Below are 19,698 nucleotides of genomic sequence, written 5' to 3'. Positions count from 1 at the left end.
GTAGCGTCGGCTACTTCGTTCCCCTCTATTCCCTGATGAGCTGGGGCCCAAATAATGGAGCGCCGGGGTTGGAATCCCTGGTTCCCACATTTCTTAAGGATTTGGAAGGCCCGATATGGAATTTGGCCTTGTTCTATATTGCGGCAAGCACCCCTCGAATCAGTGATGATGACCCGAGACGCTGGATCTGCGGCAGCAAGTGCGATGGCCACCTCCTCCGCGTAAGTAATATTGGGGGCCCGGAAAGTGAGACCGTTAACGGGTGTGTTTTGATGGACGACTGCCGCCGTAAACCAACCCCCGTGGTGAGGGCCGGCAGCGTCCGCATAGAATACTCCCGGGCGATCTCCATATGTTCTGGTGATCCTTGTAGCGCGCGCTTGGCGGCGGCCCTCGTGAGTATCTCGTGTCACGTTGTAAGGGAGAGGGTTCACCTTTAAGGTGAGACGCCATGCGTCTGGCAGTGAGACTCTGGGTTCCGTGTGGGTTATATATCGGATGTGCAACAGCGAAGAGGCGGCCCAGGTCCTACGACAGATCACCCGGCTGACGTTCGGGGACCGCACCTACGAAGTCAACGCTCATGTTGAGGCGCCGGAAGGCACGCAGCGAGGAGTTATCCACGGGGTGGACCCAGGGACCACGGCGGAGGAGCTCAAAGCAAATCTACGAGTCAGGACGCAGGGAGTCAAGATCCTTGCAGCCCGCATGCTGGGAAAATCAAGTACCGCGGTCGTAACCTTCGACGGCCCCATCACTCCCAAACAAGTTCTCTACTATGGCGGCGAAATGTGGTGCTACCCATATTGTCCAACAAGACAACTATGCTATATCTGCTGCCAGCAAGGTCATCGGTCAGATGTCTGCCCGACTCCCGAGACCAAGGCTTGCAAGCAGTGTGGCGAACGAAATCCAATGGAGCAGCACCAGTGCAGTCCCATGTGCCTGATCTGTGGGGGCGACCACGTGACAGGCACCCGGGACTGTAAGCAGCGCCTCAAGACGGCCGAGGAGCTGCGGGGGAGACCGACTCAAAAAGGCCAGCGGCGCAGCCGGAGCACGGAGGCCACGTTGGTTCGGGGAGGAAGACTCGGACCAGGGCCAGGGCGGCGGTGGCAGCGGACACAAATCACGGAGCCGAAGCCGCAACCGGAGCAGGAGCCAGAGTCTAGACGCCATCAGGGACGAATCCTACTCTCCCTTGGCGAAGCAGACCGGCGGCCCGGGCCAGCGGCAGGGGCAGCAGCAGCAACTTCAGAAGAAGAGCAGTGGAGTCAAGGTGAGCTGGGGAGCGGGCCCTCCCAAATCGATAGCCCCGCACTCGGGGCAAACACCCACAAACAAAACAACAACATGCAGGCAAACTACGATAGAATCATAGAGGAAAACAAGGCGCTAAAGCGAAGAGCTAGAGCTCAGCCGTGAGGAGACGCGCCAGCTTAAGAAAAGAATTGACGACCTAATAAGGGAGATGCAATGGCAAAGGCAGGCAGGGTGTTCGCCCGTCAGGTCGCCGCCGCCGCCGGCTGAGCAGCCCGCACAAAAGCAACAATCAGAAGAGCAGAGCTTCAAAGATTAAGTGCGCAATTTCATGGCAGCTATGCAGAACCAAGTTCAGCAAATACAGCAGAAGGTAGCGCTGCAAGATCAGAGCTTCCGTAATTACGTGAAGAGTCAAAACACCCAGAAGACCATTAACGATGCCAGAGATAGGCTATATAACGAAAGTAGATTTGGATCAGAAGCCCAAGGGACAAAAGTAGTAACTCCGCAACATGGCAGGATAAAACCAATTAGAGATATGGCAATGGAACTGCAGGGGTTTCAGGCGCAAGCAGGGATTCCTGCAGCAATTCATTTATACCAAAGGCACACCACCTGATATAATTATGCTTCAAGAAACTAATTGCACACCCATGCTGCGAGGGTACAAGTGCCAAGAGAGCGGACGAACCGCAACCCTCGTTAGCAACAAAATTATAGCCATAGCCCATGACCAGATTGAGGATACACAGATTGAACATGTAATACAAAGGTTATACCTAAGAAGAAAAGGAAAGCCTGGAGCACCTTCATAGTAAACCTACACAGCCCCCCAAGGCAGAAGAAAGCAGATTTCATTAAAGGGAAGCTGAAGAGTCTGTCGAATTCAATAATACGCTCATATACGGATGCGGGAACCTTATAAACCATGCAGGTAGAATTTTTTTTTTTTTTTGGGGGGGGGGGTATTTTTCACTTCGGAACGACGTAATCGTCGGTTAAAATTGCGCTGTAGCTCCGCCCACAGTCGAGCGACGCGCGCTGCTGCTGACGCTGACGATGGGAGCGGAGACCGGAAACCACGGCGTAGTGACGTCAGCACTGGTGTTCCGTTCCTTCGCAGGCTCCGCGACCGTGCCTGACCGTGCTTATTTCTGCGTGCGTGCCGTACTAATCTGCTTCGCTTGACCCTATATACATTCCTTTGTTTGTGTGTATATAGAGTGGTAGTTGACGTGCGCAGCATCAATTGAACTTGTAGGCCTATCATGCCGGCGTTCTGTGCAGCCTACGGCTGCACGAACACCAGCGGCCGCGACGATGTTCCGATGTTCCATTAGTATCCGCAAGACAAGAAGCTTTCAGCTAAGTGGGAGGCTGCTGTGAAGCGAAACAACTTCAAGCGCCCAAGAATAACAGTGCTGTGCTACAACCACTTCCGTGACGACGATTACTACCAGAGCTTATCAATAATGCATGCTTTGGGTTCTCCTTCATGTTAGCACGCTGAACGGAAGGTGCATGTTTATCTCCCACCCTTAACGTAGGTTTCATCGCCAAGCGCCGCGAATTTTCTATTCGCACATGTGTTGTGAAACAGCCTGCATGCAGCTACCATAACGCAGTGCAAGTGTAAAGTTTGCATGTGTTGAAAATCCGGCTCACGCCAGGACGCTGCGCTCCCCCTTCTCTCGCACACATAGAGAAACCGACCATGTCACCTAGCCGACGGAATTCGCCGGTTACGAGTAGCGTGCGGATGGCGCGCTGATGATCGAAGGTTCTATACTACACGTGCTACAACAGCCGGTAAACATTCCCGCGTTTAAACCGTCTGTGTAGATTGCCGACAGCTTTTGGGCAGCGCACAAATGCCGAAGATCGCATCACCGCTTACGTTCTACGAGGAGGCATGCAGGAACATAAAAGTACAGTTGTTTGCCCGGAAACGTACTCACTGGATCGCTGAATGCAGCTTAGCAAAAAACATAGTCGCCAAAGAACATTTCCAACACAAGGAGATGCTAACACTTCGCCTTCGCTCGCGTGGAAAGCACTGCTTGCACCAGCATTTGTTGCTTCTTGGAGAGGCCGGCTCTTCGCAATCGGCTCGTACATGTAGGGAGTAAAGTATAAACCCCATACAAGTGGTCTTGCACGCGTCAAGCGAGGCGATGGCTGTCGCGTTCACTCGTCGCCTACAAGCCGAACTCCACGCGAGCGATGGCATTGAGCGACGATTTCCCGGTATAAGGGCAGCAATATACGCACCGAAACTAGCGTGGCGCATGCTTTATCAATTTAAGTTGATGTATTGTACTGTAAAAAGGAGCATAAATATTTCTGAAGGACTTGCACTAAGTTCTTATTCTTCCACATGTAAAATTCAATAGTTTGCTCGTTCCGTGCTACAAACAGTAGTAGTTGAGTTATGTACATCCAGTTCCGGCTTCGCACTATTGGCTAGTCGCTCATAGCACTTCCGGGCGACGAGCGACGAGTTCTAGATTTCTATAAATGAGCGATCGAGCGACAACACCGAGCGATCTGTTCAAGCGACGGCTCATTTTCGCTCTAAGCCGTCGCCCGTCGCCCGTCGCCGTCGCGCGCAAGGTCGCTCTCGTGGGGTTTGGACTTAACGCCGAACTCCTCAGAGAAACGCAAGCTCTCGAAATTTTTCATGACCGTCTCAGCAAAACAGCACCAAACTACTTTGCACCGTGCTTCATGTGTAGCGGCAGCAGTCGGTCCGGATGAACACCATTGTTGACGTCACAAGGCGCCCGACCAATCACAGGCGGAAACGAGGCGCGCGAGCTGCCCCGAGTCTGCTGCTGCACTTTTCGTCGAAATAAAATCTGTTTGCACTTCTTTTGCTCAATTTCGATGTGATATTCCAATTCAGAGGGTTGAAAACCATGACGTACTGCTCTTCGCTCGTTCTTTTTTCTGGAAAAGCTTTCAGCTTCCCTTTAAGCTCTTCGCCGGGTCGAGGAAGCTGGCCGGGCAGAACACCCTAATTATAGCGGGAGATTTTAACGCTGAGAGTCCGAGTTGGGGCTACCCCAAAGACGAAAAGAAGGGGCGAAATATCTGTGTAGCTGCAGAGAGCATCAGATGCGAACTCCTTACGGATGAGAATCAACCAACTAGACAGGGCAACAGCGTTAGCCCAGACACGTGTCCCGACCTAACCTTCGTCAAAGGAGCAAAGCAAGTGGAATGGGAGAACTTGCTAGAAAACCTTGGCAGTGACCATCACATAAGAATAAGCACCGCAGCAGAAAATCTCAAGAGGAAGATCGGCACAGCTCGCTTCACGGATTGGCATGCCTTTAGACACCACTGCCGGCAGCTGGAGGGCAACATCACCTCGATAGGGGAGTGGTGCCAACAACTTAAATACAGGAAATGCATACCAAGGAGATACATCGAACCGAAGAAACGCCAGAGGTATACAAGCGGCTACTCAAGCTATGGGAGGCAAGATGCGGTCTCACCAGAAGGTGGAAAAGGCAGAAATTTAATAAGAAGTTACAGAAGAAAATAGCTGCGGTAACACTCCAAGCATAAGAGTACGCAACACACCTAGCCAGGCAGGGGTGGCAACAGTTCAGCACCTCGCTGAATGGGACACTCAGCACGGCCAAAACATGGTGTATTCTTAAGGCTCGAATGGACCCTACCAAGACTAAAGCAGAAAGCGGCAAAGCAATTTAAAGGCTAGTGCACCAATATCAGGGAACAGACGAGCAGCTCCTCGATGAAGTCATAACCAAATGCTACGGCACTGACGAACCCAAGGGATATGAAGGAGATTATCTCGGAGAAGAAAACTCAGATATGGACAAGCCTATCACCAGAGGGGAAGTCACCGCGGCAATGAGAGCCATCACGAAAAACACAGCGGCAGGAGCAGATCGAATTACAAACTCTCTCATAAGGAACCTAAACGATGAGGCAGTAGATCAGCTGACGGCCTACCTCAACAAGCTTGGGAAAGAAGGAAAGATACCAGGCGAGTGGAAACATGTCGTAGTAGTCATGATTCCCAAGCCAGGCAAGAAGCTGCAGATCGAGAATCTCAGACCAATCTCCCTCACTTCTTGCCTGGGAAAACTATACGAGAGGATCGTCACGAAACGCATCCAGCAACACATAGAAAACAAGAGGATCTACCCAGACACCATGTTCGGCTTCAGGGCGAACCTCTCGACGCAGGACGTGCTTCTGCAACTTAAAGAAGAGGTCCTGCAGACAATGCCCAAGAATGGGGAAAATGTAGTCATGGCACTTGATATAAAAGGTGATTTTGACAACGTCAGCCACGCCGCTATAATGGATGGGCTAAATAACACCAGCTGCGGGAGAAGAATCCATGACTATGTCAAAGACTTCCTGACCAACAGAACGGCCACAGTGGGACTAGGGGAGTTGAGGAGTGATGTCTTCACCACCCCAAGCAAAGGCACACCCCAAGGCTCGGTCATCTCGCCCATACTCTTTAATGTGGCGATGATCGGCCTAGCAGAAAGACTCAGCAGAATCCAGGGCATCCAGCACGCGATGTACGCAGACGACATCATGGTCTGGGTGAACCATGGATCCCTGGGAGAGAAACAGGAGAAGCTAAGATACGTGAAGGAAAGAGGACTATCCTGCTCTACAGAGAAGTCTGAGCTACTGAGGGTAGGAAGACACCCCACTGATGCACCACTCGAGGTGAAACTGGAGGGGCAATACATCCCGGAGAGGAACATGATAAGAGTCCTGGGAATGTGGCTACAAGCAAACAGCAAATGCAGCCACACACTCAGCCTGCTCAGCAAGTCGGCTGAACAGGTAGGCAGAATGATAACCAGAGTCTCCCACCGAAGGTATGGGATGAAAGAAGACGACACGCTAAAGCTCGTCAGAAGCCTCATAGTCAGCAGGGTAATCTACTCCCTGCCATACCACCCCATGATCAAGAGCGAAACGGAACAATCAGAGACAATCCTGCGGAAGGCCTACAAGACGGCACTTCCCCTACCAAGAAACACACCGAACAAGCTGCTACAGCTAGGGATTGGCAACACCTTCGCCGAACTGGCAGAAGCACAGCTTTGAACACAGTTTCACCGATTCAGAGACATGGCTACGGGAAGAGCGCTCCTAAGAAGGTTAGGTCGCGACCCAAGGAGGCATCTCGATCGATCGGCCGATATACCCGACGAGATCCGTAAGACCCTGCAGGTCAATCCCATTCCGAAAAACATGACTCCAAATCTCCACGCGGCCAGAAAGCAGGCGCGGGCAGATTATGTGGAAAAGCATTTAGCCAAGCTAGAAAACACGGTTTTCACGGATGCAAAACTGTACCCATAGAATAGACACACAAATTACATTAAAGCAGCTTCGGTAGTGGTTGACAACGCAGGCAAGCTAATCACCTGCGCAACGACACGTAGCGACAGGATAGTGGAAGCGGAGGAAGTCGCTGTTGCGCTGGCAGCGGCTGAGGGCTATCGAAAAGACAAATCAATGGTCATTTTAACAGATTCAAAAGAGACATGCAGGAACTACACAAAGGGTAGAATCTGCAGGGCTGCCTTAGCTATCCTCCGCAAGGCAGAACACCTCAGACACACCGAAACCCACAAACTAATCTGGATTCCGGCACACACGGGGATAGAAGGAAATGGAAGAGCAGACAGCTTGGCTCGCGAGATCACGTACCGAGTCGAGCGGCCACACGCCCTGGGACAGCACTTCACCGTGGAGATCGGCTATTCAGAGTTGCTGAACTACCACAGAGGCAATAGAATGAGATACTCCCCGCCACACAAAGCCTTAACACAGCAAGAAGCAGCTAGTTGGCGGAGGCTGCAAACGGGAACCTTCTCTAACTTACATATACTAAGCAAGATGTATCCTACACAATTTGGGAACACTTGCCCGTGGTGCGGTGCAACCCCCACGCTTTACCATATAACCTGGGAGTGTAAACGTAACTACACATTCCACCAACACAAAACCCGGAGTGCGGAGCAGTGGGAGAGCCGGCTCACCAGCTGCGAGCTTGCCGCCCAAAGGGCAATGGTGCAGCACGCAAGCGAGGCAGCGCGGCTCAATGTAGCCCTGGACTAGGGGCTCAACCCTGCTAAGAAGGTCAAGCGTCTGCAGCGATGAAGACGAAGACCGAATGCTAAACCCTTAATGGACCAAATAGTTTTCTCTCTCTCACCAACGCACATCTCCACAGGTCGCATCCACGTCTGCAACTTCGTCTTCCACCAGGGATACCACGAGCGGAAGCAACACTTCCGTGCCGCCTGTTGCTGAGCGTGACATTCACGAACGCATATTCCTTCCAAATTGGAATGACCGACAGCCCTGCTTGCGACAACTGTGGCTGCGAGGAGACGATCAAGCACCTCCTCTGCGACTGTGCCCGCCACAATGTGGCAAGTGATCGCGACTGCGCTCGAAAAACTGGACGATCGCTCTTTGACAAAGGAAAAAGGAAGTGGTCTCAGAGTTTGTGCCGACTCGGCGTTGAGTATATTTAAATATATTATTGAAGGACTGCAATCGAGGCCACACACGTCAGCGCAGTGAAGTGAGTTCATAGAACGCTGCGGCTGGCTAGTGCATCCCACAGTCAAGTGCATGTCACTGAGCCTTTCCGTCTGACAGCCTGCGAATGACACTGAAAACAAAGTGAACTGGCTCAACATGGCACTAGATTTGCCCGTCAGGCGTATAAGAAACATAAGAGTCTCCTCTGACGGCTGCACCAATAATTAATAAATAAAATAAAATGAAAGGGAATGAAAGGGTCAGATATTGACGGGCTGTATACAGACCGTCGTTATCTGACCTTTTCATTCCCTTTCATTTTATTTTATTTATATTTCCCTGAACAACAGCATTTTGCTATAGTCACTCTGATACGCAAGCCGGCTTATCGTCGTCAACGGCCGCTGAGATGATGTCAGCTGCCGTTTTGTAGGAATACGCGTGCGGCGGGAGTGCCAACAGTTAGCGGAACAGTGCCAGCCCTTCCACTTTATTAGTACAGCGCCATCTGCGTATCGCTCGAAGTCGGGTTTCATTGATATGTCCCATGCGCTCCCGTGTTGCTTCTCATACTGCTCAATATAGATAGACAGATAGAATAAACTTTATTTTTCACCGGATAAGGTGGTCTACCCACCCCCCGACACGCAGGTCAGGGGCCTAGTGCCGCCGCCTCAGATGCAGGCTGGGAGGTCCTGGGTCCCAGCAGCCTCTTCAGCCAGTTGGACGAGCCGGAGCTGGAGCTCAGAGTCCGAGCTGCGCAGCAGGGTCTCCCAGGTGTCTCTACTACCTATTTTGTGCGTTCTCCCGGGAGAGTACGGACATTCCCATATTATGTGGTCGAGGGTCCCTCTCGCCCCACAAAGATTATATCTATCGCTCCTGGACTCGGGGAACACGTGGTTCGCCATAACCGGGTGCGGATACGTATAAGTTTGTAGTCGTCTCCACGCGACTGCTTGTCTGTTGTTTAATTTTGGGTCTGGCGGGGATACCAGTCTACGAGCCAATCTATAATGCTGCGTGATCTCCCCATATTTTAGCATGCGCTCTCCGCTCCCTCGGTCATCGAGGGGCCCCGTAGCGGCTCGGCGGTAGAGATCTCGAGCCAGCTCGTGGGCCGCCTCGTTGCCGGGGACGGCTTCGTGCGCCGGAGTCCAAATTATTTGAATTTTTCTATCTAACTTTCTCTGGCCTAGGATTCTGACCGCTAAGGGCGAGATCCTTCCCTTGCTAAAATTTTGTATGGCAGTTTTGCTGTCACTGATCCCAAATTTCGCGTCCGTTCCAGCGCAAGCTAATGCGATCGCAATTTCCTCGGCAACTTCTATGTTGCGCCCGCGCAGAGTGACAGCGGTCACGGGAATGCCCCGGCCGCTGACGGCCGTTGCCAACGTAAAACTTCCGCTACCTTCCGCCGCGTCTACATAGGCCACCTCATGTTCCGAAATATTACCGAATCTAATTTTTAATGCTTCGGCTCGTTTATGCCTCCTGTCTTTGCTATGTTCCGGGTGCATGTTTTTTGGCAGGGGGGGGGGGGGGGCATAATCAGATTTTCTCTCACTTCCCGATCTACTTCCACCTTTTGGGTGGGGCTTCTGTCCGGATTTATTCCAACTTTGGCCAATATGGCTCTTCCTGACCTCGTGGTGCTAAGTCTCTCAATTTGAGAGGTTCGCACCGCTTCCGCCAGTTCTGCCCATGTGTTGTGCACAACTTCATGCGTGGGGAAATTGATGGAGCACGTCGTCCAGACCAGACTGATGGGCTTCATGGAGCAGGGTGATCTGTGGCCACATGAGATGGTCGGGTTTCGACCCCACTTGTGTACGCAGGACGTCATGCTCCAAATCAAACATTATATAATAGACTGAAGGTCTAAAGATGCAAAAGCAATTCTGGGACTGGACCTCACGAAGGCTTTTGACAACGTAAAGCATGAGGCGGTCCTGGAAGGGCTGAACAAGATTAATGTAGGTACCAGGTCATATCGATACATCAGCGACTTCCTGACGGGAAGAACTGCCTGCATGAGGTTCCAAACGCTGGAATCCCCCACAATTGAGCTTGGGAGTAAGGGTACGCCCCAGTGATCAGTGCTGTCTCCCCTACTCTTCAACATGGCTATGAGAGAACTCCCCGAGCAATTAGCAAAGCTCGAGGGATTAAAATTTAGTATATATGCGGATGATATCACCCTTTGGGTCAACCGGGGAAGTGATTCAGCCGTCGAAAGCCTGCTCCAGGCCGCCACCGACATCATAGTCGATTACGCGACCGAGAGAGGCCTAGCATGCTCGCCGCAGAAATCAGAATTGTTTACATACAATCCGAAACACTTAAGGTGCAAGGCACCGTCGGAAATCAAAATTAAAGTGGCGGGTAAGGAGGTACCAATAGTCGAGCAAATTAGAATCTTGGGCCTGATTCTCCAGTCACACGGACACAATGGCGAGACCGTCAAGAGGCTACAGAATCACGCAATACAGACCCTGAGCCTAATTAGGCGGGTGGCCAGCAAAGGCCGAGGGCTAAAGGAGAAAAATTTAATTAAACTAATACAGGCGTACATATTCAGCCGGGTGAGCTATGCAACGCCATATCTCGATTTGAAAGCGGTGGAAAGAGAAAAGATTGATTCTCTAATGAGAAAATGCGTAAAAGGAGCGCTGGGACTGCCCATGTGTACATCAACAGAGAGACTGATGCTCAATATAGTACTTAGCGCGCGTGCCATGCGTCGGTGTATGCGTTTCTACTCTCTAACGAATTCGCCACTGGTTCGAGATTACTTTGCGTCAGGGCATGCGCCGACATACTGGTGAGCCACCTACATCTGTGCCATCTGTGGTGGTGGTGTACTTTTCTTTACACTCTAAGTGCCCCTTCTACCACACAACAATAATCGTCATCTGCCTTGATGCGTTGCCTTTCTTTAACTCTGCGAGCCCGGCACTTTCCAGTAACGAACGGCACGCGCGTTATCAGCATGATAGCATTGCCGATAGGAAATGCTGTCATGTTGATCATAGGAAACTCTATGATGCTGATAACGCGCGTGCCGTTCGTTAGCGGAAAGTACCGGGCTCGCAGCGTAAACGCATCAAGGCAGATGACGATTATGCTAGCATGCTGATAACGCGCGTGCCGTTCGTTACTGGAAAGCACCGGGCTCGCAGCGTTAAAGAAAGGAAACGCATCAAGGCATGCAGATGATTATCGTTGTGGGGCAGACGGGGCACTTAGAGTGTAGTATAAGGTGGGCACCGCACAGTGTCTTGACCGGAAATGTAAAACACCAAGAAAACCAGCACGACCAATGCTACCTGGTGGACTGAATAAAGAAATAGCCGGATACCTGGCCTGGGGGCCTTCAAAAGCGACATGAATACATGCAAAGTCCCTCGGACGGCCAGTCACACGGCAATTTTTTTTTGTGTTCGCGGGATTCTTTCATGCTTGAAAAAGAAACACTTTTTATGTAGCAATTATTGAGCAACAGAAAGCTTTATCGAAAATTCTCAATGTTGCTCTAAGATTGTCTCATTGACACTTTTCATCTAATTATAAAATAATGTACCAGTATTTCGATGCTCGCGCCGTGGGCCTCTCAACACGTGCAAGATCGAGAAGAAGAGGACGATTTGTATACAGACAACTGGTCACATTCTTTCAAGCCCTTTGTTGCCTTTCCTCAAGTAAGCAAGTCTATGTGCTCTCTCTAATTCTTTGCGTGTGTTTCGTAACAACACAACCCGTTTGCAGACGTTTTTTTGTGTTTGTCGCAACGAAAAAAAGCTAAAAGTCTTCACTCCATAAGCATGGAGCCAGTAGCCGAGGCCGCTATGGCAACTGCCTGTGCAGTTGTGCCTAGGTTTTTTTTTTTTCTCAATTACAGGTTATATGCCACGTTTGGAAATAATTCTTTCTTTCTGTTTCTATTTTTCGTAAGAAAGCTGCACGTAGTCCTAGATGTACACGGGTAAAGTCTGATGCGGCATGCATGACGTTAGTGTCACTTAGCGTTGTCAACCTTGACGTTTCCTGCACGCATTACCAAGTAGTGAACGGTAACGAAGTGGTTAAGCACCACCATTGTGAAAGCGTGGAGGCTTTCAGCAGTTCCACCGCTTAAAGCCCTATGCTTCCCATCTCATGCACTAAAGGAGACCAATTCGACCATAACCTATGTTATGTACACAAATTGACCTTGTTCTGAACATGAACCAAAAACTCACAACGAGAAACCAAGAATCATAGTGAGAAACTTGACTAGAAAGGACGGACGGAAACGTAGCTAGAATCCTCGAAAACAGCTTGGGGCCCTTAGCCGTAAACCCTTATGCGTGAGACCCTTAACCTCTATAGTTTAGATGGAGTTTAAAGGTTTAAAAGTACAAACGCATGAGGTAACAACTAGCGATAATATCATCGCGCGAGAAATTTGTCCAGCTTACGATCCAAAGCACGGATTTTAGAGCGGGCTAGCTTGTATTCCTTTATGGGTTAAACGGAAGCGCTGAAGTGAAAGGAAGGACGAAGGGGGTGGCCGAGGCGCAGGTAGACAATTGCACTTATCACGGTCTGTCCTGGTAGTACCCGCTTTCGTTTCGTGCTTCAATTATATTCATTAGAGGATAACTTCCCCTTGGGCAAGTTGCTGTTTACTTAACATGATGCTTTTTAGCACAAAAACTCGAGAAAAAGAGAACAGTGAGAGGCGAAAAAAAAGACGAGCGCTACACTTACAACTGTTTATTCCCAAAACAGAGCATCATATATATATATATATATATATATATATATATATATATATATATATATATATATATATATATATATATATATATGTATATATATATATATGTATATATATATATATATATCATGAGAAGCCAACAAACACTGACACCCAGTGTTCTACTAGTACACATAAATACCCAAGAAAGTGGATGAGGAAACGCCGTCGCGGTAGCTTAATTGGTAGAGCATCGCACGCGAAATGCGAAGGTTGTGGGTTCGGTTCCCACCTGCGACAAGTTGTTTTTTCATCCACTTTAACTTATATTAATTTATAGTTACTTTATTTCACTTATTAAGCACGAGTAATTTCCCCTATGTTGTCCTTGGTGTCAGGGTTTGTTGGCTTCTCATGATATGACTAGTAAAAATCGGGCCCCTCGGTTAACCCCCTTTCTTCTCGTATATATATATATATATATATATATATATATATATATATATATATATATATATATCGTATCGCCCATTCAAGCTGCCTGGCCGTGTTCGGTCAACACAGGGGGTGTCGGTTTCGGCGCGCTTTGGCGCAGCCGACGCGGAAATAGAACACGCCATAAACGCCCAACGCCGAAGCCACTAGACCAGAGTACACCGCGCGCTATCTTGGCTGCTTGGCAGCCACGGGGTCGGCAGCTTACCCCCTGCTTACACCGAGCCGGCAGCTTAGTAGCTTACAGTTCGGGTGCACTATAGACAGCATGTTAAGTTAGGCTGGCCAAACAAAACAAAAAAAAAGCGCTGGCTCGGGACGCGCACTTATGCGCCTCCACGAGTTCTGCACCCGTCGATGTGGTCACACATGAAGTTCTTAATTTGATTTCCTCAGATTTTGCCGGGATGATGACTGCAGCAGCAGAGCTGTTGATTTTTACTGAACCATCTGTGTACACATGTTGCCGGAATCTGTGCAGGTTGTGAACGTGCTCCAACGTTGCTTGTTTCAAAGCTTGCAATGGCGCTCCTGCTTTCTTTCTGATTCCTGGAATTGTCAGTTGCACTTGCGGCCGGTGGAGACACCATAATGAATCTGATAATGGTGTACCGGGCGTAAATTCTGATGGCAAGTAGGACTGACGTCTTACAATAGTTTTGGCGAAAGTTGAAAGTGGCCTTTTTGCTGCCAAGCAAGCAAGATGGTGTGAGGGAATCCGAGTCAGGTGTCGGATGTGTAATCTCAGGACATCTGTATCAATGTAGACTGTCAAAGGAGCGTCTCTGGCTATGGCCACTGTCGCAATCGATGACGTAGTTTTGGGAAGTTTTGGGGCGCTCCGTGCTGCACTTGATTTTATTAAGCAGAAGTCACCGCAACAATGGACAGTCTTTAGTGACTCCAAGGCAGCCCTTCAGTGCATACGAAGCCCAATGCGCCACGGACCCAATGAACGACTGGCCTCAGAAATTCGGCACATATATCATGAAAGCCATGAGAAGGGACACAACATAATCTTTCAGTGGCTTCCAGGACATTGTAAAATCAGCGGGAATGACCACGCCGACGAAGCCGCCCGATCTGCATATGAAAGGGGTCAACGAGTCTTCATTCCGCTTTCGCGAACAGATGCTGCGGCTGGGCTGCGATTGATGTCCCGTGATTGTACTTTGCCCCTGTGGGACTCAAATGTTTTCACCATGTGTTGGTTGCGTACGTTGTGTCCGGACATACGGATGCACCTCCCGCCTGGGTTACCACGACGGGAACAGACCATGCTCTACCGTCTGTGGCTAAGCGTTGCCTTTACGAACTCATATGCTTTCCCCATTGGAATGGCCAACAGCCCCACGTGTGACACACGCAACATCGACGAGACGCTCGCACATATTATCTGTGTCTGCCCACGATACAGTGCCCAGAGACAAGTGATGTGCAGAGTACTGGACCAGTTGGACAATCGTCCACTATCAGAGCTAAAAGCTATAGGCCAATGCTCCGAAAAACATCCGCATTGAAGGCCTTACTCGCGTTATTAAGGTTCTTGCGGTCTACGGGGCTTAACGACAGACTCTAAGAATGCCGCCCCCTACCGCTCTGTAGTGTACGCGCTTTTTTGTGCTTGTCTCTCTTTCTTTCTATCTCCCCCTTCCACTCTGTTTCTCTTTTTATCCCCCTTAACCCTTCCCCCTGCGCAGGGTAGTCAACCGGAACTACCTCTGGTTAATCTCCCTGTCTTTCTCTGCATTATCCTCTCTCTCTTTTTTTTCTTTCTTTCTTTATGCGCATCCGCTGCGGCAGCAGCTGAACGCTGCGCTGCTGCGGGCCGCGTTCAATGCTCCAAACTGTACAGAGGGCGAACCTTCAGCGATTATAGTGTTGCCGGTACGGCCCATCCGACGCCGGCATGACCGGCTACTGTCTTGGCACGCTGAAAACCCCAGACTGAATTTCCCCCGAGGGATTCGTAATCCCCCGAGGGATTCGTGCCGCGGCGTCAAGACAGCTGTCGACGCTGAAGAAAGCAGACGCGATCGCTCCGAGTCTGCGCGAGTTCAATGGGCCAATAAGAGCGCCAACGGGCGCTAAGCACGCGCCAGTAGGAAGACAGCTGAATCTCGCGTGGCCTGTCTCGACCAAATGCGTGATCCTTATCGCGCCCCACAGTAACCGCAAGATGTCGGGCATCGCTTGGGAAGGCCTTCACACATCCCAACACAGATGCGTGGCTGCCCAGAGTTGTGAATAATCCAACGAGCGCCTCGTATACGTTGCGGGACGCCCGAGGAGGTCCGAAGGGCATCATTGTAATTGCGCGTGAAAAACAATACAATTAAGATATGATTCAAGTGAATCATAAACATGAAAATGAGACAGAATAGACACATGCAATAAACATTTATTCATCCAATCATTTGAACAATCATGTACGTCGACCTTGCCTTCTTTAGCGTCGCCACCGAGTCGACACTTTCCTTTTCTGTCCATGTTTCTTGCGCTGCTGTTTGACTTACACTTACCATTATAGGATCATCCTTCGTTCTAAACCGAGTCCCTACGGCGCGTTCTTACGTTGTCGCTTTCGCGCAGGTCGAAAGCGCCGCGGCGATGGGCCACTCTCTGGACAAGATGCAGAGCCCCCAGTACCTGGACGTGGACGGCGTGTTGGTACCGCGCTCCTTCTCGCGCGACAACGTGCTGTACGCGACGCAAATGCGGCCCGATAATGGCGACGTGGTGATAGCGGGCTACCCCAACAGCGGCACCAAGACCGTGGCCATCGTGTTGCACCTGCTCACCCACGGGGCTCGACCAGCACAGGGCGCGGCGGTGGGGATGCCACTCTCCCTGCAGCTGCCGCCCGCGAGCACGGCTGCCTCTGCGGCAGCCACGACGGCGGCCAACCACGTCGTGAACGCGTCCCTCATAGAGTGGAAGGGCAAGGAGGTCGAGTCCACGAAGCCACCGAGACTCCTGTGCACGCACCTGCCCTACACCAAGCTCAACATCAACCGGCAAGCCAAGTACCCGCCTGTTCCATTCGTTTCGTATCCGGCCGTTTTGTATTAGCTCACATCCATCATCATCATCATCATAATCCTGGTTACGCCCACTGCAGGGCAAAGGCCTCTCCCATACTTCTCCAACTACCCCGGTCATGTACTAATTGTGGCCATGTTGTCCCTGCAAACTTCTTAATCTCATCCGCCCACCTAACTTTCTGTCGCCCCCTGCTACGCTTTCCTTCCCTTGGAATCCAGTCCGTAACCCTTAATTACCATCGGTTATCTTCCCTCCTCATTACTTGTCCTGCCCATGCCCCCACATTTCTTTTTCTTGATTTTAACTAAGATATCATTAAGTCGCGTTGTTCCCTCACCCAATCTGCTCTTTTCTTATCCCTTAACGTTACACCTATCATTCTTCTTTCCATAGCTCGTTGCGTCGTCCTCAATTTAAGTAGAACCCTTTTCGTAAGCCTCCAGGTTTCTGCCCCGTACGTGAGTACTGGTAAGACACAGCTGCTATTTAATTTTCTCTTGAGAGATAATGGCAAACTGCCGTTCATGATCTGAGAATGCCTGCCAAACGCACCCCAGCCCATTCTTACTCTTCTGAATATTTCAGTCTCATGATCTGGATCCGCAGTCACTACCTGTCCTAAGTAGATGTATTTTCTTACCACTTCCAGTGCCTCGCTACCTATCGTAAACTGCGGTTCTCTTCCGAGACTGTTAAACATTACTTTAGTTTTCTGCAGATTAATTTTTAGACCCGCCCTTCGGCTTTGCCTCTCCAGGTCAGTGAGCATGCATTGCAGTTGGTCCCCTGAGTTACTATGCAAGGCAATATCATCAGCGAATCGCAAGTTACTAAGGTATTCTCCATTAACTCTTATCCCCAATTCTTCCCAATCCAGGTCTCTGAATACCTCCTGTAAACACGCTGTGAATAGCATTGGTGAGATCGTATCTCCCTGCCTGACGCCTTTCTTTATTGGGATTTTGTTGCTTTCTTTATGGAGGACTATGGTGGCTGTGGAGCCGCTATAGATATATTTCAGTATTTTTACATACGGCTCGTCTACACCCTGATTCCGCAATGCCTCCATGACTGCGGAGGTTTCGACTGAATCAAACGCTTTCTCGTAATCAATGGAAGCTATATATAAAGGTTGGTTATATTCCGCACATTTTTCTGTCACCTGATTGATAGTATGAATATGGTCTCGTATCCAGCTTTTCTGGACACAAGGGTTTAGTTCGCGTGAGTGCCACCACGTGGCGTACTGACCTTAAGCTTTTCAAACTTCCCGCGGTGACGCGTGATGACGTCAACAAAACAAAAATAAAATAATTTAAAGCTTTCCCTGCGCATTGAACTTCGCCACAATGCTTGTCCCGCCGGCTTTATCAGTGTTCTTGATAAAGCGTAGCCGCTTGTCGCCTGGAAATTACTCGTCATCCTAAGAGCGTTTAGTCGCGACGAGCAATGGTTGATTCTGGGCTTTTGATACGGTTCTTTTTTTTCTTCTTGTTATTTTTCTTTTTGTTTTGATTCTACGTAGTAAAGAAGCTAGGCCAAGCGTCAGAAGCTCTTCGTGGCTGCCTTTCGTCAGTCGGCACGCATAGTTAACGTCCGAACATCGCACAGCGTTTACTGGAGACGCCGTCGTGGACGGATTTTGATTTTCACCTATCGAATTCGTTAAGGTGCACACAATCATTTCACTAGCGACTTTGCAATGCGCACTCATGGGCTACCGCCGCAGCTGCACATCTAGATGTGCTTAAGTATTAAGACATATACATGGATATGTTGGTTTTTCACCTTGACACAAAAGTCACGACCCAATAATTCAGCAAACTGTCCCTGTGTCGTCGCAGGGTGTGAGACCGGGCTAGTTGGTATTCCATGTTGCAGTGACTAGCGCAAGAGTGGACACGGGACACTAAAGAGGCGACAAGGATAAGCGCAAACTTCCAACTGGGCGCTTGTCCTTCTAGCCTCTTTAGTGTCCCCTGTCCACTCTTGCGCTAGTCACTTCAGTCTGTGTCGTCATCCGTTAGCACGCTATGGCCGAAGCTGCTCGCAATATTACGTCACATTTACTGGCCACCAGGCCAGGTACACCTTTGGGTATTACATATACAATACTTGCAGTTAGTTTCCAAAGTAGTCTCCAATGACGGTTATCCACGTGCGTGAAGAACGCTATTTAAAATTATTGTGCAGTAATATATGCGGGATGTGTATGTTCTCCACATTCTCTACCATGTTACCGTTCCGCCGCAACGTAGACTCGCAGCTATCGAACGCCATAAAGGCTATCCACATACTCAAAGACCTGGCGCACAACTCCTGACACTTAATTGTATTCAGGAGTTGTGCGACTGCCCAGGATATCCTTAACGAATGTTACATAACACAGTATGAGGTTTTACTTGCCAAAACCACTATTTCATTATAAGGCGCGCTGTAGTTAAGGATTCGAGAATAATTTAGACCACTTGCGATTTTTTAACGTGCGCCTAACCCTAAGTATACGGGTGTTTTCGCATTTCACACCCACTTAAATACGGCTGCCGTGGTTGGGATTCAATCCCGAGACCTCGTGATTAGCAGCCGAACCCAATAAAAGCTAAGCAACTACGGAGGGAAAGGAAAGTTGGCAGTTCGAGGAAGGTGACAGCCGGCACGTGAGACAATTTGTTCCCATCCTCATTGCGCGAGAATCGATGCCAGCTGTCGAAGAGTGACACCGTAGAATGCACTGTATTCAATATGACGGAGTCCGCGTCCAATATTTCAGACCCGAATCATACTGTAACTACTGACGACCAGGCATCTGGCTAATACGTGCAGTCGCTTGACAGCTGCCGAGCGCTGGCGTCGGCCACAGGACCTACTTGACCTTTGTTCAACTCTTCCGACATTCTCGCCTTATTTCGCACCATTGTGTTTCAGCTGAACTGCTTCAACAGTCAATTTATTTGTGCCAGAATTTGGCCACCCTGTCAACGTTATGGTTTCTTATTTTTAAGTCATCTTTTATATTTAGACTAATGCTGTCCTGAAATTTCCAGCAGTTTCACCTTTCCCAAAATGCCCGCATTTTTGTCGGCCTCTGTTCATATTTCGGAGAATCTTTATTAGACGTGGAAACCATTGCGTGGCCCCCTGACCAAGCTGCTCAAAAAGTCATTTTATATCCCTGAGGTCTTGTGCAAGCTTCTGCCTTCTTGCCGTTCATCAAGCTCCTGATTTCCCTGTCACCTGTATCCCATTTTGACGACTCCAATCCCACGGAAGTTGGCGACGATATAATGTCCATGGGATTAAAGCCATTTAAATCAATTCTACTGTGGATACGACAGCTGCTTTTGCTCACTGTGGATGGAAATATTGCGTTAATGAGCGCCATTCTGAAGCATCTAAATTGATAGTCACAAAATTATGCGGATCCCACGTATGTGCTAATCGATGTAAGCAAAGCTTTCTGTGTTTGTCATTGTTAAACGTAATTTCCACAGAGTAGTCAGGCACCCTCTAATGAAATGCTGTCATTGTTTGCCTGATTACGCCCGCCATTGTGATACAAATAAACGTAACTCCAACTCATTTTCTCAGAAATA

At 49.6% G+C, this 19,698-nt stretch overlaps 1 protein-coding gene across 2 annotated transcripts in view; it reads left to right on the top strand.

The window, feature by feature from the left end:
* Positions 1-19,698, top strand: part of LOC142572403 (sulfotransferase ssu-1-like) — a 179,825-nt gene that overhangs the window by 137,340 nt on the left and 22,787 nt on the right. For both annotated transcript variants that reach the window (XM_075681496.1, XM_075681495.1), the window contains exon 3: positions 15,653-16,086. In XM_075681496.1, the coding sequence (XP_075537611.1) occupies positions 15,671-16,086 (416 nt within the window). In that variant the 5' untranslated portion in view covers positions 15,653-15,670. The remainder of the gene's footprint in view (positions 1-15,652; positions 16,087-19,698) is intronic.

This window comes from Dermacentor variabilis, chromosome 2, assembly GCF_050947875.1.
Source record: "Dermacentor variabilis isolate Ectoservices chromosome 2, ASM5094787v1, whole genome shotgun sequence".
NCBI lineage: Eukaryota > Metazoa > Arthropoda > Arachnida > Ixodida > Ixodidae > Dermacentor > Dermacentor variabilis.
This window is presented reverse-complemented; position numbering and strand designations above follow the sequence as displayed.